The following is a 22,018-nucleotide window of genomic DNA, read 5'->3' as shown; positions in this document are numbered from 1 at the left end:
ACTCAAGTATTTGAATCTGACCCAGCCACAACAGGGTCTCAGCTGATAATCTCACATTACAGATATGCATGCACACAGCAGCTTTATTGGCAAGTCTGTTCTGGAAATACCTCTTACCTTCCCTCCCTCTTTCTTCAAAACTTCTCAGGAAAAACACACAAGCACCTCCCTCCCAAAACACACTTACATCCTGCTCACAATGTCTTCTGGATTTCTGACTCATTTAGAGTAAGAATCACATCCAGGACACATCAAAGGTGCTACCCACATTTTCATCCCTGGTCCATGCCTTCTTTCAGAATTCCTGAAAAATTGTCTCTCAGGGAAAGAAAATCTTTCTGCAAAAGAAACTTAGAGTATTGTGAAAGGATCAGAGAAAAGAGCAGCTGCAGCCTCTCACAACAAACTTCCCTGCTTTACCCAAACAAAAAAGTTACCATATTTCTGTGAGCATACAGCAGCTTTATTACTCATTAACTGCAGAGAATAATGATTTGAAGCACTTGAGATCCAACAGGTCTGTCCCATTTCTTGACTTTCTTTGTCCTGTCTCATCAGTGATTGAACTTCTAAGCAAATTTTCACTGTAGGTTTGCCAGTTAGGAGAGCAGTTTGCTGCCAAGCCAAGAGAAGCACAAGAAGATTTCCAGGTAAATCTTTTGCTCACAGCAATTCCTGCAAGATTTCACCAGGACCTTGCTCATCTTGACAGAGGAGTAACGTTTACACCTACCATGGAAAGGAAACAAAACATGGGAAAGAAATAAGGCAGGGAATGGGAGACAGCGGGAAAGAAATAAGGCAGGGAATGGGAGACAGCTGGAGCAATGCACAACAACCCAATCAAACAGGTATTTGTAGTAGCTTTTTAAAATTGGAATGTGATTATGTTTTTATCTGATAAGTAAAAAGACAAGGAATAATGATAGAAAATAAATGCAAGTGACAGAAATCTCCATGTTCCTCCCTCCTCTAAATGTTTTCTACACTTTCTTAGACAGTGCAGCGGGAGGAGGTATAGTCTTTTATAAGTATAGGAAACTTTTCTGTAGTCAAAGATAGCCAGGATCCAATATCCCTAAAGAAAAATTAATCCCTTTACCTGGGTTTTGCCAGATTAATCATAACACACTCCTTTGGCCTTCTTTATCTTGTGTTTATAAGAAAGCCAAAGCACCAATTTCAGGGCAGTTTCTTCTATCAAGAAAAGAAAAAAGATTAAGTGCATACTTATATGTTCCACCATAAGAGACATTGCAAGAATCTGCAGGTCATAGTGTCAAAGAAAGAACACCAACAAGGATGTTCTTACATCTTTATTTTTCCCATTGTATGAATCCACTCCAGAATCTCAAATTCTTTCCATATATGTGTTGTTTGACATTGTGCTTCACAACATTCAGGCATCATCAACTGCATGCCTGAGAAGCAGCTAGAACGGCACTGTTCTTCTACCCTTCCATGCCACAACCATAAGCCTTCCAGCCTGAGCTGTAAACATGCTAAAGCTTTAGCAGAGACTTCTGCCTACACAGCCCCACACAGTAGGATAGGGTAGATTTCCCCCTCAGCCAGCCTAGCAAAGCACAGCATTTTGCTGGGACTTGGAGCCATACAGACTCATTGTGCTGATATTCAAAATTTATAAGTGCTGCTGGAAAAAGAGGTACTGTAGATGTAAAAAGAGGAACATGAAACTGAGAGACTGGGACCTGAAACCACAGCAAGGTTGACTGTATTGCTGAATTTGCACATCCTAGAATCACAAAATGACAGAATGATTTTGGCTGGGAGAGCCCTTAAACACCATCTAGTTGGAATCTCCTGCCATGAGCAGGGAGATTTTCCACTAGACCAGGCTGGTCAAAACTTCAACCAACCTGGCCTTGAACACTTTGAGGGATGGATCAACTACAGCTTCTCTGGGTAACCTGTGCCAATGACTCATCACCCACATCACAAAAAAATGCTGCCAAATGTCCAATTGAAATCTCCCCTCTCTAGGTTTCAAAGGCCCCAGTAAAAACCTGCAGAGCTGCACACAGTACTCTAGGTGGGATCTCACCATAGGGGATTACAGGGTAGGAACCCCCTGCCTTGACCTGCTGAGCACACCTTTGGCAGCCCAGAATAGGCTTGGCTTTCCAGGCGGCAAGCTCAGCGTGCTGGGTCACGTCCAGTTTGTCGTCCAGCACTGTCCCCAGTTCCTGGGCTGCTCCCAGTGCACTCAGCCCCAGACTGAACTGATCCCACAGATCAGGAGGTAAAGGCTTTGCTGAAGCTGTGCTGGCTGTCTCCAATCACGCCCTGTCCTCCATGTGCCTGCAAATCCCAGCACAGAAGTGGAAATGCAGGAAGCAGTTGGAGCTATGGAATTGTTAGGCACACACACGTGAAGGGCCTTGTCAGGGTCAATGGAAACCAGTCCCAAATGGGGTCCCTGAGGGTCCCTGCTGGCACCAGGAGTGCTCCCTGTGTTCATCCATGGCACAGGCAGTGGGATGGAGGCACCCTGAGCAGGTTTGCAGACGGCTCTGAGCTGAGGGAGCGTTTGATAGAGCTGAGGGGGAAGGGACCATGCCCAGGGACCTTGGCAAGCTTCAGCACTGCCTTAAAGTCGGATCTTGTATGCCCAGTAAAAGGTGATGTTACACATTAACCACTCCTGTGATTTCTCAATGATGCTGTGTTTGTTTCTGTGTTTCAGGGCTCTGGTGCAGCTCCTTTGGGTCAGCTTTGTGAATGAGCCACTGTGACCCTGCACCTGCAGGGCAGCTCCATTGCCCAGGCAGCCTCCATCAGAGGAGTGCAGGACACCAGCAGACAGGATGTTCTGCTGCACATGCCTTGACCCATGGGTTTTTGGCTAGATGATTTAACACTCCCTTGGGGAAACTCAAGCTCTTCTCCAAGTCCAAAACTCTCAAATTTGCTGTTTGCAAGCTAGAAAGCTTTTATTGTGGCTTTCTTCCCTACTCATTTCATCTGCTGCTGGAATTCCCACAGTAAGGATTTGCAGCATCTTTTAATGTATCCAACACTGAAAAGCCATTGTGGCAAGCAAGGCTGAGGCAACTTATTTTTTTCCCCACATGCATCTTCAAAGACATCTTCCCTTTACCCAACAACAGAGCTGCCCCACTTTCAGTTCATTTCCTGATGCTTCCTTTAAGTTTTTCTTGGTTTCCTTGTCAGAGTATTCCTCCCCCTTATGCTGCTGTGTTTTCCTGGCAGTGCCTTATAGACTCTGTGTTAATCAGAGCAATCGTACAGAAAAGCTCAAATGAGATACTCCATCCCTGTAAATCAAATCTCAAAAAATGTAAAGCCTGTTGCTGACAAAAGCAGTAATGAGAGACTTTCCTTCAGGGATCTATAGAGGTCATCAGGAAAATAAATGTGACAGAGTGAAATGTGTGCAGCTGGTTGTTTCTATAAGGAACTCCCTTCCCTGGAGGCAATTTGGTTTTGTCATTTACATGGCCCCAAAGCTCAGTCACAGAACAGTCTCCCCATCAAATCTCTGTGCTTCCAATTTAGAAAGAAGGAAATTTTGGGGACCATGTCAAAGGCCTTGCAGAAATCCAGCTAGATGACATCTGTAGCCCTTCCCTTTTCCACTGAAGTAGTCATTCCATCGTAAAAAGCCAGTCTGTTATTTGAACTGGACTTTCCTTTGCTGAAGCTGTGCAAATCACAAATCACTTCCCTGTCTTTCATGTGCCTACAAATCCAGAAAATGAGAAGCAGGAAGCAGTTTGAGTTACTTAATTGTTAACACATCTCCTTGCTGAATCACCCTGACTGAGCAAGTTAAGTGAGCAGGTGAATACTCTGATAAAAGAGAAGAAATCTTCCTAGATCTCTTCTCCCTTGAGGAAGTACCATCTCTTGGAGCAGAAGTGCTGTGCTGCTGGCATCTAAATGCCTGTGCTGTCATTCACACAGTGAGTTCCTGAGAAACCTGATCAGGATCACTGGAAGCCATGAAAAATGGTGACCCCCAAGGGTCTGTTCTGCCCCCAGTGCTCTCCAATGCCTTCCTTGATGTCACAGCCATGGGGTCAAGTGCACCCTCAGCGAGTTTGCAGATGACACCAAGCTGAGTGGTGTGTTGCCATGCTGGAAGGAAGGGATTGTTAAGCAGGACCTCGAGAAGCGTGAGCAATGGCCCGATGTGCATCCCATAAATTTCAGCAAGGCTGAGTGCAAGGCCCTGCAACTGGATGTCAGAGCAATCACCAGGGGCAGCGTAGGCTGAGGGATGAATGGGCTGAGGGCAGCCCTGTGGAGAAGGAACTGAGAACACCGGTGGATGAAAGACTGGACGTGACCTGACACTTGCCACCTAGAAAGCCAAATGTGCCCTGGCCTGCAGAAAGTGTAGTTGGCAGGATGAGGGAGATGATCCTTCCCTTCTGATCTGCTGAGGTGAGACTCTACCTGGAGCTCTGCATGCAACCCTGGGATTTCCTGAGCAAGAGAGACACAGACCTGTTACAGCAGATGTAGAGATGGGCAATGACAATGGTCAAAGGGCTGGAGAACCTCCAACAAAGAAAGCCAGAGATACTTGGAGTTGTTCAGCCTAGAGAAGACAAGGCTTCTGGGAGACCTTATTGCAGCATTTTAAAATATAAAGGGGCTTAAAAAAAAAGCAGAGAGAGGGTCTTTTTACTATGGCCTTTCAAGATGAAAGCGCGTAGGTTTAGTTCAACATTTCAAAGGAATTCTTCACTGTGAGGGTGCTGAGGCACTGGAAGAGGTTCTCTAGAGAAGATGTGGGCGCCCCATCCTTGGATCTCCCCCCTTAGGCAGTCTGCAGGCAACACCAGCTTGGGTGAGTGTTGTGTGCTGGAGGGTGAGGAGGCTCTGCAGAGGGGTCAGTGGGCTGAGGCCGATGGAATGAAGCTCAGCAAGGCCGAGGGCCGAGTCCTGCCCTGTGATCACAAAAGGCCCACACATGACAGACAGCAGCTGCACATGAGCCAGCTGTGCCCAGGTGGCCAGGCAGGCCCGTGGCACCTGGCCTGGATCAGCAACGGTGTGGCCAGCAGGATCAGGGCAGGGATTGTCCCCCTGTGCTCAGCACTGCTGAGGCCACTCCTCTGGGGCTGGGCCCAGTTCTGGGCCCCTCACTGCAAGGAAGACATGGAGGCGCTGGAGTGAGTCCAGAGAAGGGAATTGGGCTGTTGAGGGATTGAAGGAGCTGGGGTTGCTCAAATCAATGTGTTCCAGTTCCTGTGGTTCAGACGGCTTCTGAGCAGGGACAGACATGAAGCCACGTTCTAAGGTTATCAGGTCACTCACACTTCAGTGAACATTTGAACCAGTGCAATGAGATGTCCGGTTGTAGGGCATCAAAACCAAGATAGAATGTGAATGATTTTTGGTCCCTGAGCATTTAGGCAGCATGGAAATTTTCTAGGGTTGAAATCCATTTTGATTTAGGTGAAATGTACATTTTTGAGTTGAGTCTGTATTTAGAAATCATAGCTATTTAGCCTGACTGCAAAAGCCTAGGCTCAGATAAACTGCTTCAGTGAAGGAAAGAGATTAGGTGAGTGAGATCGAGGGTGATAAAGAGTGACAGAGAGACTGCTGTGACAGCAGGTCAATCTGACCTAGGAATTCTTTCTGATAAAGAAGAACTAGTGGCAAATGTCATGCAAAATTCGTAAAAATTAATATGTATGAACCTATTGTGAAATAGTATGCGTATGTATTGCAGAGAAGGATAAAAAGGGACCTGAAGTTCCGAGAAGTAGGCATGTCATTTTAGGAGAACAATTCCCACATGCATCCAGAGCTGTAATAAACACACCGGCTTTACAACTTTCACAAAAGTTTTGGAGTTTTGATTATCTCTGCAAAACATTCTGGGACCCCAGACAGGACTTCTCTGTCCCTGCAGGGGCAGAAGGGATAGATGGACCTCCAAGGTGTGCCCCGGGATTTTCCCAGAGGAGCTCCGCTCGTCTCCGCTTGCCTCCTGCAGAGACAGACAAGGATCTGCTGGTGCGCAGAGGATACGGTATGTATTGAGGGGCCCCAGGGGGAAAAGAGAGATAGGACGGCTGAATAAGTTACTTAGAGACGTCTGAGTGCTCAGCCTGTGCTTGCAGAGCGGCTGGACTAGAGACAGGGGTTCATTGTCTGATAGAGCAGACTGCTAGTGACCCTAGGGGTGGGTCGAGTGAACCTCTGTGTATGTGCATGTGTGGTGTCCGGACACTGAATCATTGGTTAATGCATTGTGTGGTTAATGTTAACATGCTTGTAATCATGCGAGTGTGTGGCGTATGAAAGAGAGAGTGAACAAGTGAGTTCACCCAAGGCCTGGGGTGGGTGAGTACTACCTGTGTTTGAAGCAGCCGGGTGAGGCCTGAGGCACCAGCTGTGGCAGGCTGTGGGGGCAGGGAGTGCCTGCAGAGAAGTGAACAAGTGGAGAAACATCAGTGAAGATATTTATTGTGTTTAAAGGTGGTGATTTGTGTAGATTTGGCACATTTTAACCATGAGAATGAGCTCAGGTAGTTTCTCTGCCCTGGTAGTTCAGACTTCATCTCTAGAATTTTACTGTGTGCTGTTATTTTGATTGTGTCCAGAGTGTGTGAGGACCAGAGAAACCTCATGTGGGTAAATGCTGAAGTATTGTATGGTGGTGTTTGTAGAGATTTTAGGATTTTGTTTGCAATAAGTGTAGCATTTTACACAGAAGAACTACAGTATGGTGATTTATGTCTAATTGTGATAAAACGATCTAAAGGGATTCCAAGAATTCCCCTCCGTCACAGAAATTCAAGCCCTGACTCTTGTGAATTTGAGATAAGGGGAGGGGGGGGGTAGGTGTGTGTGTCTGTGTTTGTAGGCGTATCAGAGTTTTTGCTGTAACAAGCACAGACTTCTGCAAGGTAGTAAAGTGAGTGTCAGTAGAAACAATGCTTCAATTAGATTGTGCAGGAAGAGAACTGGAAAAGACTGAGATTTTGTAAAACAGACTTTAGATAGAAGAGACGAATGAGTTTATGGGACTTAGCTGGTAATATAGTAAGTTTGGACTGAGAACAACCTGCCGTAGAGATTAAGTGATAAACAGAATAGCCTGCAGACAATTCCTGAGAGTTTTTAATGCATTAAGAAGCTAGCACCTTATGTGCAATGCAGAGTTTGTGAGAGGCACTGGTATTGCTGTTCTGTGCCTTAAGTGTAAATTAAAGGTTCCTGATCAAGCCAATTCAGAACCTGAGATCCTAAAGCTTATGTGTGGAGAATCGCATCTGATACCTGCCACCTGGAGGTCTATGTGTGAAGAAAAACTGAGAAAAGACACTATGAGGCTTAGGTAAAAACAAGATAGTATAAGGAGAAGGAGAGAATGAGAACTAACCAGAGCAAAGAAGTTCCTGAACTAGCCCCTTTTGGGAGGCGCTCACTAGGAGAAGGCTGCCAGTAAGGGCGGTTCAGGAAATAACAAGATTTATAATACCTTATTGCAGTTAATGCTGTTTCAAAATGAAAAGGTAAATGAGATAAGGTCCTGTATGCTGGTGTGTTTTTTGCTTTAAGAAATCACCCAGAATGACAGAGTAACTGTGAGTTCAGAGCTCCCTCTGACCTACTGGTATATCTCTTGGGAAAAAAAAAAAAAAAAAAACAAACAAACAAACAAACAAACAAACAACCAAACAAAGCAAAGAGAAAGCAAATCAAATGTGTTGTTCAGCATGCAGCACAAGATATCAATGTATGAAGTCAGACAAAGATTATCATGCTGAAATGCAAAGCGATTAAAATTTGCAAAATGAGTACATATGATTTGTTAAAGGCTCCTCCTAAGGTAAGGGAGGAAAGGTAAAGAAGACCTCCCCAAAAGGGAAGAGGATTTAGGCTCCAAAGGTACACCTATTCGTACCCACCCCCCCTCCTGGCAGTCTAATTTCATCCAGAACTAGGAGGTAACAGACCCCTCTGCAAGAGGCAGTGAGACCAAAAGAAAAGAAAAGGGTGGAATTTTAGTTGATACAGGAGCTATATATTCAGTTTTAAATAAAGCTTTAGTACCTGTGGAGAATGTTTATGTTGTAGTGTGAGGAACAACTGGCCAGTCTGAGAAGGCATACTTTTGCAAATCTTTAAAGTAACATGTGTACTTAGAAGCTTTTGTATATGACCAATTCCCTAAACATTCTCAAATGAGGAGGTTACTCTGGAGGCAAATGATATAAAGATGTTAAGCTTAACATCAACAGCCATTGAAATTAAGAAGGACATTAGTAAAGAGATATTAGAATAAGTAAATAAGTATTTTCGGGGGTATGAGCCTCTGCTGTACCAGGGAGGGTGAAAAATGCCTCCCCATAGTAATCAAGTATAAGGAAGGAACACCACCAGTGAGAATTAAACAGTACCCCCTCAAAAAGAAGATAGGGAAGAAATCAGCCCAACAATTGATAGTACTAGATTGAGGGCTGTCAATAAGATAATAAAGAATTTATACCCTGTGGTAGCAAATCCATATACTTTACTAACTTGCTTAACACCTGAGCTAATCTAGTTCACTGTTTTAGGCCTAAGAGATGCCTTCTTTTGCCTCCCTATCCACAAAGCCAGCCAGAATATTTTTGCATTCAAATGGGAAAGCCCTAAAAGCACTGCAAAACACAGATCACATGGTCCATGTGCCTGAAGGCTTCAGAAATTCCCCCACTCCAATTAGAGAACAACTTGCAAAGATCCAGAGTCCTGAGAAGCTCCACAAGAAGAATAGAGGCTGTTGCAGTACATAGATGATCTTCTAGTAGGCACTCAGACAAGGGAAGCATGTGTAGACTGGACAGTAAGCCTTTCAAATTTCCTAAGACTCCAAGGATACAGAGTACCAAAGAAAAAAACGCAGGTAGTGAAACAGAAAATAATCTACCTAAGGTACGAGGTGAGTGCTGGGCGACAGACTTTAGGGCAGGCTCGCAAAGAAGCCATATGCCAAACCCCGAAACCCCAGACAATAAAGGAACTCCAAACCTTAGGCATGGCAGGGTGGTGCCAGCTGTGAGTTTATAATTATGGACTACTCATCAGATCCCTCTATGCTCTTATTGCCGATGGAAACAGAGATCTCCAGTGGACAAAGGAAGCCACACGGGCCTTTCGCCAGCTAAAGAGTGCCCTCACGTCAGCTCCAGCTTTAGGACTTCCAGATGTAAGTAAACCATTCTTTCTATTTTTCCATGCAAGACAGGGAATTGCCCTGGGAATACTAGCTCAAGACTTGAGTCCATACCGGAGGGCAGTTGCTTACTTCTCTAAGCAACTAGATGCAACAGCCAAGGGCTGGCCAGGTTGCCTCAGAGCTGTAGCAGCAGTCGTGCTGAATATTCAAGAGGCACGCAAGTTTACCCTGGGACAAAAATTACTGTGCTAGTGTCCCACACAGTGTCCGCAGTACTGGAAGTAAAGGGCAGCCACTGGTTCTCACTAGAGGCACCTGAAATACCAGGCCATCATGGTAGAGCAAGAAGATGTAGAGATAGTAGTGACTAATATTGTCAACCCAGCTTCCTTTCTCAGTAGAATCAAGGAGAAGCAGTACACCATGATTGCCTGGAGACCATTGAAGCTACCTACTCCAGCCGCCCAGACTTAAAGGACACTCCTCTGGACGATGCAGAGACCTGGTTCACTGACAGGAGTAGCTATGTTGCCAGTGGAAAGCAACATGCTGGGTACAGTGACTACCTGCAGACAGGTAATAGAATCTGGACCCTTACCAACAGGTACCTCTGCACAGAAGGCCGAGATAATTGCCCTGCCCCGTGCCTTAGAAGTGGCAAAAGGAAAAGAGAATAAACATCTATACAAACTCGATGTATGCATTCAAAGTCGTGCATGAACATGGAGCCATCTAGAAGGAGAGGGGACTGCTAACCTCACAAGGAAAGAAGAGACAATCCAGCTGCTGGAAGCAGTTCAGCTGCCTAAAAAGGCATATTAAGGCACACCAGAGAGTGAGCTCAAAATTGAAAGAAGGAAATGAGCTGATGGATGGAGAGACAAAGAAAGTAGCAAAAGATGAGGTAATTATGGACAGATTCTCCTCAAAGGTAAGCCATAATACAATAATACTAATCAAAAAATACACGTAACCACAAGGGGTGGGCTACCATTGAAAAGGAGCTGGTAATCCCTTCCCATTTTTGTGGTCACTAGTTAAGGAAGAGCACTAGAAAACACACTGAAGCCCAACTACTTAAAAGCTTTTATAAAGTGTGACTCCTTTCCCAGAATGACCAAGGCTGCCAGTGATACACAGTGCATCAAAATGAAGTGTTGACTTTTAAGTAGTAGTTTCCGCAAGCTTTCTAGAACATATATCTGATTGAAAGAATTTTTGCCAAAAATTTATATGCCGCTATTACTCAGGTAAACTGACAGTGTGATCCTTGCCTCCAGAATAACCCCAAAAATACCCCCAAGCTGAAACTTGGTCAGATTAAGAGAGGCCATGGGCCTGGACAGCAGTAGCAAATTGACTTTTCAGAACTCCCAGTGAAAGGGGAATATCGGTATTTATTAGTATTGAAAGATACATTTTCAAGGTGGACAGAAGCATTCCCCACCAAAACTGTCAAAGCTCGAGAGGTGACCAGGGTATTATTACAAGAAATAATACCACGCTTCAGAGTTCCAGCCACGATATCCTCAGATAGAAGATCCCATTTCATTTCCAAAGCAGTGCAATAGTAGCCACCTGGGCATAGATTGGGAACTTCACACTCCATACGGCCCCCAATCAAGCAGCCAGGTGGAGAAAATGAATCATTTGATTAAGCAGCAAATTGTTAGACTGGGGCAGGAAGTTAATCTACCCTAGCCCCAAGCTCTTCCACTGGCACTATTGCGAATTCTAACTAAACCTCAAGCTAAAAAAAAGCTAAGTCCTTTTGAAATACTTTATAGAAGACCATATGGAATGCAAAAGAGAATGTCCACCCACATTAAGGAAGTAACACCGGCCACATACATGGTGGCTTTAAGCAAACAGCTCAGAGAAATTAAGAAGCACGTTGGCTGGAACTTGGAGCAGGTAATTAGATGGGCCAGTATATAACATACAGCCTGGAGATGTGTTGAGTCTCTTACAGAGAAGACTTTAGAACCATAGTGGGAGGGACCATTTCAGGTGCTTCTCACTACCTTCACTGCAATTAAGATCAAAGAGCAGAATGCCTAGATCCATCACTCTCGAGAGAAGGCCCCAGAAGTCCCTTGGAGAGTGACACCAGGAGACAATGAACTGAGATTAAAACTTACTCAAGCAAAATAACTATATTGTGTTCGGGGGTAGTTCATACTTTCACTTACAGAATTGTTTTGTATGTAATTATAACTGGAGTTTTAGAACTAGAGAGTACCTCTATCCAAAGTGATGCTGAATAGCCTTGGTCCCAGGCTCTGGGAATCCACAAAATTAGATGGTTTTGGGAAAGCTGCAAAAGGCAGGCCTCAGATACAGTAGAACTGTGATTAGAGCTAAGCTGCAGCCATGAGATAGGTCAGCAGAAAAATTATTTAAACTGTAGAAAAGCAAGAACTAATAGAACAATGATCTGTGTATTAACGCTTGTATAGAATAACTCTCTAAGCTACATAAAAGTTTATCTAGCAAAATATTAGGAAGCCCTGTGCATTGTGTTTTAAGGCTTGCAAGTAAGTATTGTATTCAAAATACGCAAGCATTGTTTTAACCAAAGGTACGTGTGCTTATAGTGATTGGATAGAACTACTGTCAATGTGCTTTTGCTTTGTGTGATTGGTCAAAAAACTTATAAAGTAAGTTGTAACATTAAATTCTTGTTCTGCTGCCTGGGATGTGAGCTGCTGGCATCTTCCCATTGTCATAATCATGTAATGAGACTGATGCTGAAAAATAAAAGAGCTCAAGGCACATTCTACAGCAGTCCTGTCCCCTGATGGCATCACCGGGCTTTTAATCAGTATACTGAATCCATGGGAGAACTTTCTGAGATAAAATATTTAAACCTATCCACTGTAGTAATCCACAGGAATCAAGTATATGAGGAGCAGGAATGGCAGGAACAGGAACTGTAGACACTTCGAGATCAGAAGAGATCAAGGTAAGAACATCTCAAAAATCCAACTAGCCTGCTCCTCTTTCCTAAGAACATCCTTTGAAGGCTAGACAATGTGGTTAAGAAAAGATCTAACTAAGATATTAGAGACAAGATTGCGAGTTTTAAATAGAATTGATTCAGAAATACTGATGAATAAGCTAGCTACTGCCGCAGGTGGCCTAACAAAATTGGAGCAGCCTTTACAGTCATCTCTATTGGCATTAAGAACTAGCCAGTGGTTTCAAAAGTACTACCAAAGTGGGAAAAGGCCAGGGACCAAGACCACAAGTTACTAGTAGAAGCCCTTAGTACAGCTCAAGATAATGTGTCTTTAGCTTTCAGTTGTGTACAAGCACAGTTATGGATGCAAGCAACAGCAGCTCTGATCATAAAAGAAAAGAGTGAAGGTAATTTTCCAGCTGAAATTTGAAAAGTTGTCTAGGATAATGCAATTGATTTTGAAAAGAAGTTTCAATCCTGATAGACTATGGTGAATTTTACCTATGATCCTGCTTCTAACGTGGCCACTGCCTTTGTGCTTGCCATATGTAATGCCACTGTTTATGTTATCCATCCCATCATTGCACTAAGATTAAATCATGAAAAAACAGTGCTCTACCCTTCAGAACATAGAGTGTGGGCACGAAAGGTGAATGAAAAGTAGCAAACAATAAAATTAGAATCCTGCATTACTAGAGAACAGCTAAGATTCATTTGTGAAAGCAATACTATTAATGCCCAATATGCGTGTCTAGACAATGAACAGAGTATTTGCCACTTCAAAATTCATCCAGTCACTGATCAGAAAACTGTGCTTGTACTTACTAGTAAAAGTTGTGTGTGCCCGAGAACTGCTTGTGCTGCTGTAAAAATTGATGGCAATGATGTCATTTTGCCTAGCAGAAATCATTCTAATATTTGTATTTGTAATTTTGTAAAGAATCTCAGGTGTGATTTTTCATACCTGGCCCCAGTGACATCCAACCAGATGATTGAAACCAATTACACAATGTATCACAGACTATCAACTATCACCTACTCCTATTAAGATGGACCTTACATTAGTAAATCAATTATTTAAGCACCAAAACCTACTAAGGATCTTGAAAGAAATCCAAGGAAGTGGAAAGAAAACCTTAATTACTGCCCAACAGGATATAAAAGAAATAACCAGAATTCTACAAAGAATAAAATGAAATGCAGATCATCACTTGTGGGATGTGATCTTTGGGTGGTCACCAACTGCAAAGAGAATCTTTAATAAGTTGTGTCATCCCATTGTAGTTTTGCTAATATTAGTTAGAATAAGTTTAAGGTTACACATTATATTGCTAATTTAGAATTAGAGAATACCACAGCAAGTAGCTCTGTTAACCTCCTTATCAACCGTACATGGCAGGGCACGAAAGTACACTTATTATCATAGGAATTTGCATGAAGTAAAAGAATTTACTTCTTCCTTTTAGGAAAGGGGGCAATGAGGCAGAGAGGAAATTATCCAGGGTAGAAATCCATTTTGATTTAGGTGAAATGTACATTTTTGAGTTGAGTCTGTATTTAGGGATCATAGCTATTTAGCCTGACTGCAAAAGCCTAGGCTCGGATAAACTGCATCAGTGAAGGACAGAGATAAGGAGAGGGAGATCGAGGGTGATAAAGAGAGACAGAGAGACTGCTGTGACAGCAGGTAAACCTGACCTAGGAATTCTTTGGCAATTGTCACGTGAAATTCGTAAAAATGAATATGTATGAACCTATTGTGAAATTGTATGCATATGTTTTTGAAAGAAGGATAAAAAGGGACCTGAAGTTCCCAGAAGTACACATGTCATTTTAGCAGAAAAATTCCCACTTGCATCCAGCGTTGTAATAAACATACTGGCTTTACAACTTCCATGAAAGTTATAGAGTTTTGTTTATCTCTGCAAAATAGCATCACATCAACCTCTCCCAGTTTCTTGGAATTGGGTGTTTCACACTTTCACTTCTGTGCAAGTATAAATGGAGGCAGGTGAGACACTCTGCACACACCACAGCCCTGCCCTGGAGGAATTGCCCTCAGCTCCCCCAGCCCTGCAGCTGACAGCAAGGTAAGAGGCACCCTTGGCACAGGAGAGCTGGAAGGGCTTCTTGGGCAGCTGCTGTGAAGTGCAGGGCCAGGGAAGGAGGCTTTAGTGCTGGGCTGAGAGCTGCAGCACAGCCGTGAGGCTCTGCTGTGTGCGTGTGCAGAGACTGAAGCCATCTCTCAGGGCATGAGGAGATGGATGGCTGCTGCAGGAGAGACAAACCTCACCCAGGGACAGCCTGGAGGGGGCCACTGATACACAGTTGTGGGGGGTGACTGGGAGAGTATTTACAGCTTAATCTTGGGTATGTACCTAAACCAACACACACAACTAATTTGAATTGAGTAGTTGTGGGCACATGTCTTGTTTTATGTTTTCCCTCTAAACTGAAATTTCTGTCATGCCCTCAATCCTTGCCAGCTGCTGCTATGTTTACATTCTGCTAAAAACTTTCTACTTTTCCTTTTCTATACCACACTTCCCATAATTCTCTGTCTGGAGGAGAAAGTCTTCTCACAAGTTCTGTTTGTTTTCCGTCTCCCTTTTGTGCAGGCTGCCATCCAGCTCCTATAGCAAGGAATCTGCACCCCACAAGTTCTGCAGAGATGGGCAACATCACCATTATAGAGCATGCCAACTTCCAGGGTCTATCCAGAGAATTTACCACTAACATTTCCAATCTAAAAGATACAGATTGGAATGATACTGTCTCCTCAGTGAATGTAATTGGCCAGCCTTGGGTGGCTTATGAGCAAGGGTCGGTTTCTGGTATTGGAGGAGGGAGAATATGACTCTGTAGGTAAAGAGATGAATAACAAGATAAGCTCTCTGCAGGTGATCAGGGAAGATCTGCACAATCCCCAGATCACTCTCTACCAACACATTGACTACAAAGGGAGGAGCAGAATAGTAAGAGAAGCAACCAACCTGGCTGGGGGAGAAAATGATGACATCGTGTCTTCCCACAAAGTCCAGAGAGGTGTCCGGCTGCTGTGTGAGCACAGTGATGGAAGTGGGCCCCAGCACCTTGCCCGAGCCCATGAGGACGTTCCCAATTACAAGGCAATTGACTCCAAGGACAAGCTCTCCTTCCTACACCCCCTGCGCCTGGCTATGGCTGTTAGAATGCAAATCCTGCAGCGCTGAGAAAAGATGCTCCCTGTGCCTTCCTGCAGCCTCTCTCCTCCTGTTCTCTCCCACTGACACAGCCCTGGCCACTTTCCCAACGCTTCCTGTTCCCTCAGCCCTCTGCTGGAAATATTTTCACAGCAGTGCAGTAACAAACCTTGCTGTCCCACACTGCTCTCTCTGCCCTGGCTTCATCACCAGCATGGGAAAACATCTGCCCATTCTCTGTCCTGTCATGAGTAACAGATCGAAGTAGAAAACCCCTGGAGGTTCCTTCCAGCCTCAATTGTTCCAGGAGTCCATACACTGTGCCTGGGATGTGATAGGCACAGCTACCCCTGCCCCAGGGAGGAGTGCAATCCTACAGAACAGCAAAGGAAAGGTTCAAGGAGAGAAATATGGATGGGGTAGTATCAGGAACTTTTACATCTGCTATTGCAAAGGGTTGAGTTTTGTTTGGTTTGGGTCTTTTTTTGTTTGGTTGGTTTTTTTGGTTTTTTTGTTGTTTTTTTTTTTTTTTAATCGCAAAAGATTCTTGTAAGTTTTTCAGTAATAGGAGGATGAAGTAAAGATGGAGAATGACTTTGACCCTTCAGTGGAGGGTGTTACATTTGACAACAGAGCAAGTAAGAGCTGCTGAAGAGCTGCTGAACTGGGAAGGAAGTCTGATGTTGAGGTTATGGAATTGATAAATACACAAGAAGTAATCCTCAAGTTCTTGTACACATGACTTGATGATGACATTTTTTTCAAGGAAATTGAACAAAGAATGCAATTAGCCTGAAAGTGACAAAGGTTTTGAAATCTTCCTGAGAATTACTGACAGAAAGATTTATTCAGGAAGGGACTTCCCTATTTCACTGCCTTCCTCACAGCAGATACAAGGAAAGCAGGTTACTCAAGGCCATCCTCAAGAGATGTTTGCAAAAAGTGCTAGGCTGGAGGCTCTCCAGGGTCTCTTGCCTTTCTCCCCGACCTGAGCAATCGTTAGTATGAGTTTTTATTCCGTATTTTATGTCTGAGTTTCCCTGCTGCCATCTAAGACTCTTTCCAGGTGTCCTTTGCTGAGCCCCTCGGATAACAGGAGCCTTGTCTTCTGCAGGCTGAACAGGACCAGGCCCCTCAGACTCTCCTGGCTCATGGGATGCTCCTGTGCCATCCACTGGCCTGTATGGGGCTCCACCGTTTTGTTCACATTGTGCTTTTTATAGGGCATCTGAAACAGATGCAGTATTCCAGGTGTGCCCTCTGTTCAGAGGAGATGGAATAAACTCTTCCCTTCCCCTGCTCCTCCAGTCCTCATGCTGTGCAGGATGCAAGTGCCCTTCAACTTCTTATCCACCACAGAAAGGAGACAGAGAGAAGCCATTCTGACAGGACCAGAATTAATCTCTCAGGGGTTGCATGTACTCAGTAGTGGCATGCCTGAGGCAGGGTAAAACAGAATCACAGAATCACAGAAGTTCAAGACTGGAAGAGACCTATAAGATCATCAAGTCCAGTCGATGTTCTAACTGTTCAACTAGATCATGGCAGCAAGTGCCACATCCAGTCTTTTTTTAAATTCTTCAAGGGATGATGACTCCACCACCTCACTGGGTAAATGATTCCAGTATCTGACCACTCTTACTGTGAAATATTTCCTTCTTAATTCTAACTTACATCTCGCTTGACGCAACTTGAGACTGTGTCCTCTTGTTCTATCTGTTATCGCCCGGAGAAAGAGACCGACCCCCAGCTCACTACAGCCACCCTTCAGGAAGTTGTAGAGAGCGATGAGGTCGCCCCTTAGTCTCCTTTTCTCCAGGCTGAACAACCCCAGCTCCCTCAGTCGCTCTTCGTATGGCTTGTGTTCCAAGCCCCTTATTAGTCTCGTTGCCCTCCTCTGGACACGCTCAAGTAACTCGATGTCCCTCCTAAAGTGAGGGGCCCAGAACTGGATACAATACTCCAAGTGAGGCCTCACCAGTGCCGAGTACAGGGGAAGAATGACCTCTCTGCTCCTGCTGGCCACTCCATTCCTGATACTGGCCAGGATGGCATTGGCCCTCTTGGCTACCTGGGCACACTGTTGGCTCATATTTAATCGACTGTCAACCAGCACCCCCAGGTCCCTTTCCACCTGGGCACTATCCAGCCATTCCGTCCCCAGCTTATATCGGTACAGGGGGTTATTGTGGCCGAAGTGCAGTACTCGGCACTTAGACTTATTGAAGTTCATCCCGTTTGATTCTGCCCATGCATCTAACCTTTCCAAATCTCTCTGGAGAGCACTACACCCCTCTAGCAGATCTACACTCTTTCCCAATTTCCCAACCTGTACAGAAGTACTGACTAGAACAGCTCCTCTTCAAAAGGAGTCTAAATAAAGAGTTTGTGGGATTGAAAAGAACAAAACAGGAAAATCCTTTGCTGACAGACTACAGGAAAGTTGGAGTTAGGTGACCAGGATGCTTTTCTCTTCCTCTGCCCATGCTCCAAAGAGTTGAGATGTGTGAGTCAAGTGAGCCAACTCTGTGAGTGTGAGAGGGCATCTGGCTGAAAACATCAGGAAAGCAACGATGGCAGAGCAACCTCAGTGTTGAGAGAGGCACAGAACATCAATGAAACAGCAGATCACTCCTGCAAATGCACCTCCTGAAAGCATCACTTTGCAATCTTCTTGTGCTTCTCTTGGCTTGGCAGCAAACTGCTCTCCTAACTGGCAAACCTACAGTGAAAGTTTGCTTAGAGTCAATCACTGATGAGACAAAGAAAGTCAAGAAATGGGGCAGACCTGTTGCATCTCAAGTGCTTCAAACCAGTATTTTCTGCAGTTAAAGAGTAATAAAGCTACTGCATGCACACAGAAGTAGGGTAACTTTTCTGTGTGGGGAAAGCAGGGAAGTTCATTGTGAGAGGCTGCAGCTGCTCTTTTCTCTGATCCTTTCACAATATTCTGAGTTTCTTTTGCAGAAAGATTTTCTTTCCCTGAGAGACAACTTTTCAGGAATTCTGAAAGAAGGCCTGGACGAGGAAGGAGATTGTGGATATCACCTATGATATGTCCTGGATGTGATTCTTACTCTAAATGATTCAGAAATCCAGAAGACATTGTGAGCAGGATGTAAATGTGTTGTGGGAATGAGGTGCTTGTGTGTTTTTCCTGAGAATTACTGAAGGAAGACGAAGGGAAGGTAAGAGGTATTTCCAGAAAAGACTAGCCAATAATCTGCTGTGAGCATGCACATCTGTAATGTGAGATTATCAGCTGAGACCCTTTCTTTAGAGCAAGAATCCTCAGGAGCAATACAGCTCAGGTGATACTCGGATTTGCCAGTCCTGATCCCTAAATCATGAGCTTGAGTGACGATGCAAGGCAAGAGGATTGTGGGATCACAAGACAATTCATGTTGAATGTCACCTTAGGGTGCCCTCACGTCCAGTCTGCTGCTTGGTAAGGCCAGAGACCCTGGGGAATCTCCACCGCTGTGCTTGTTCAGAAATCACTTGATGATGGCCACGAGTAACCTGTTTCCCTTTGGTGGCATCTTTGCTATGAAATAACCTTGGTCGAGGGAGGTCCTTTCCAGAATAAATCTTGCGGTCAGTAATTCTCTGGAAGTTTTAAACCCCTTTGTCACTTTCTGGCTAATTGCATTCTTTGTTCAATTTCCTTGAAAAAATGTCATCATCAAGTCATGTGTACAAGAACTTGAGGATTACTTCTTGTGTATTTATCAATTCCATAACCTCAACATCAGACTTCCTTCCCAGTTCAGCAGCAGCTCTTACTTGCTCTGTTGTCAAATGTAACACCCTCCACTGAAGGGTCAAAGTCATTCTCCATCTTTACTTCATCCTCCTATTACTGAAAAACTTACAAGAATCTTTTGCGATTAAAAAAAAAAAAAAAAAAACAAACAAAAAAACAAAATAACAACCAAACAAAAAAAGACCCAAACCAAACAAAACTCAACCCTTTGCAATAGCAGATGTAAAAGTTCCTGAAACCACCCCATCCATATTTCTCTCCTTGAACCTTTCCTTTGCTGTTCTGTAGGATTGCACTCCTCCCTGGGGCAGGGGTAGCTGTGCCTATCTCACATCCCAGGCACAGTGTATGGACTCCTGGAACAATTGAGGCTGGAAGGAACCTCCAGGGGTTTTCTACTTCGATCTGTTGCTCATGACAGGACAGAGAATGGGCAGATATTGTCCCATGCTGGTGATGAAGCCAGGGCAGAGAGAGCAGTGTGGGACAGCAAGGTTTGTTACTGCACTGCTGTGAAAATATTTCCTGCAGGGGGCTGAGGGAACAGGAAGCGTTGGGAAAGTGGCCAGGGCTGTGTCAGTGGGTGAGAACAGGAGGAGAGAGGCTGCAGGAAGGCACAGGGAGCTGAGAGGGGCACTGAGTGTCAGCACAGGGAACACAGCTCCAGCTGGGCATGGCAGCCACACACACACACAGTGGTGGAGGAGGCTGAGTTCAAACTCGTCCCGGTGAACTTGCACATGGCTTAACAAATCATGGAATACTATGTCATCCATCCTCCCTTATCAAGAAACTACAAATTTAAAAGCACAAGACAGTTGTTTCCACAGGCATCAACCCATCTGTCACTTCATAGTTAGGAAAACTTACTGTTTGATTATGTGATTTGGTGAGTAGAAGACTGTATCACCAGCATGATCCATTACTGTGATAGATTTTATGATATATAATCAAACATCTAATATTTTAAAACAGTCTGAATGGGAGAGTTTGGCCAGGATCACAACAATAATCAACATGCTCACCAAGACTTTAGCACTCGTTGAGTCAAGCCTGAGCCCACTGTTACTCAACAGTGAATCTGGAAGAAGAATATTCCTTTCAGGAGAGATCCATGAAAAGCATCTCAAATTGACTACCCAACACATTTTCTTAGCACTCACAGGCATCTCTCCAAGAAAGGGAAATATTTATCTACACTGAACAGTCCATAAAACAGACCCACTGTTGCTTGCAAGAGAGTCTTTATTGGCACCAACCCAAAAGAGGTTACAGACAGTGGAACAGGCCAAGGTACCACAAGGGTTTTGTAAAGCAAATCACAAAGGAAGGGACACGAGCAGGGGCAGAGATCAGAGATTTCCTGCTGGGACTGCACCTTCCCTCAGGGTCACAGGCTCTGCAGTCTAAGAGTCACGGCCAGGGCGCAGGGGGCGCAGGAAGGAGAGCTTGTCATTGAAGTCAATTGCCTTGTAATTGGGAACGTCCTCATGGGCTCGGGCAAGGTGCTGGGGCCCACTTCCATCACTGTGCTCACACAGCAGCCAGACACCTCTCTGGACTTTGTGGGAAGACACGATGTCATCATCTTTTCCCCCAGCCAGGTTGGTTGCTTCTCTTACTATTCTGCTCCTCCCTTTGTAGTCAACGTGTTGGTAGAGAGTGATCTGGGGATTGTGCAGATCTTCCCTGATCACCTGCAGAGAGCTGATCTTGTCATTCATCTCTTTACCTACAGAGTCATATTCTCCCTCCTCAAATACCAGAAACCGACCCTTGTAATCAACATGCTCATAAGCCACCCAAGGCTGGCCAATTACTTTCACTGAGGAGACAATATCATTCCAACCCACAGCTATTAGGTTGGGAGTGTCAGTGGTGAATTCTTTGGACATGCCCTGGAAGTTGACATGCTCATAAATGATGATTTTGCCCATCTCTGCAGGACTTCTCCTGTTTGGATTCCTTGCTATAGGAGCTGGATGGCAGCCTGCACAAGAGGAAGACACAAAACAAACAATGCTTGTAAGAAACCTTTACATACCAGATGGAAAATGATGAAAAATGTAGAGTGGGAAAAAATAAAGAAGCAACACATTTTGAACAAAGAATAAACATAGCAGCAGCTGGAAAGGAGTGAGGGCATGAGGGCATGATATAGAAATGTTCACTTGGAAGAGAATGTAAAATGAGGTATGTACCCATAACTACCCAGTTTTAATTAGATATACATGTTGGTTTGCATATACACCCCAGAGTAAGTCATAAAATACTCTCCCAGTCACCCCCCACAACTGTGTATCAGTGGCCCCCTCCAGGCTGTCCCTGGGTGAGGTTTGTCTCTCCTGCAGCAGCCATCCATCTCCTCATGCCCTGAGAGATGGCTTCAGTCTCTGCACACGCACACAGCAGAGCCTCACGGCTGTGCTGCAGCTCTCAGCCCAGCACTAAAGCCTCCTTCCCTTGCCCTGCACTTCACAGCAGCTGCCCAAGAAGCCCTTCCAGCTCTCCTGTGCCAAGGGTGCCTCTTACCTTGCTGTCAGCTGCAGGGCTGCAAGAGCTGAGGGCAATTCCTCCAGTGCAGGGCTGTGGTGTGTGCAGAGCATCTCACCTGTCTGCATTTATAGCTCACTCAGAAGCCTTGTGCAACACCCCAGGTGACAGCATGACAAGTGACCAAAACTCTCCAAAAGCCAGATCAAGCACAGTAATTCAGGCACACCAAAGTACATTGTGACACTGGGGCTGTGGAAGTTTCCTGCTTGTGGCAATTTGTAGTCTTGCCCTCCTGGGAAGTAATAAAATGCACAAGGACTTTTTATGGGAGATATCCAGTCATGATTCCAGGTCACAGAGATGATATTGGAGCATGAGTTTTTGAAAAAAAAAAAAAATCCCTTTTGTCCTTAGTGTCATGAAATCATTGCTTTTGGAAA

The 22,018-nt window shown here is 44.6% G+C and overlaps 1 protein-coding gene across 1 annotated transcript; it reads right to left on the bottom strand.

The window, feature by feature from the left end:
• Positions 1-20,309: 20,309 nt before the first annotated feature.
• LOC132070386 (epidermal differentiation-specific protein-like) lies at positions 20,310-21,675 on the bottom strand. Its single transcript, XM_059467134.1, has 2 exons — positions 21,615-21,675; positions 20,310-21,072 (listed from the first exon to the last, which is right to left on the bottom strand). The coding sequence occupies exon 2, from the start codon at positions 21,017-21,019 to the stop codon at positions 20,489-20,491; it is 531 nt and encodes a 176-aa protein (XP_059323117.1). The 5' UTR covers positions 21,020-21,072; positions 21,615-21,675; the 3' UTR covers positions 20,310-20,488.
• Between the last annotated feature and the right edge of the window lie 343 nt (positions 21,676-22,018).

The sequence above is a fragment of the Ammospiza nelsoni genome, chromosome 2 (assembly GCF_027579445.1).
Source record: "Ammospiza nelsoni isolate bAmmNel1 chromosome 2, bAmmNel1.pri, whole genome shotgun sequence".
Lineage (NCBI taxonomy): Eukaryota > Metazoa > Chordata > Aves > Passeriformes > Passerellidae > Ammospiza > Ammospiza nelsoni.
Note: the sequence above shows the minus strand (reverse complement) of the source record. Positions and strands in the feature narration are given on the sequence as shown.

Excerpts from the sequence above, each read along its gene's own strand:
- LOC132070386 (XM_059467134.1), bottom strand. The coding sequence starts at position 21,019 with ATGGGCAAAATCATCATTTATGAGCATGTCAACTTCCAGGGCATGTCC.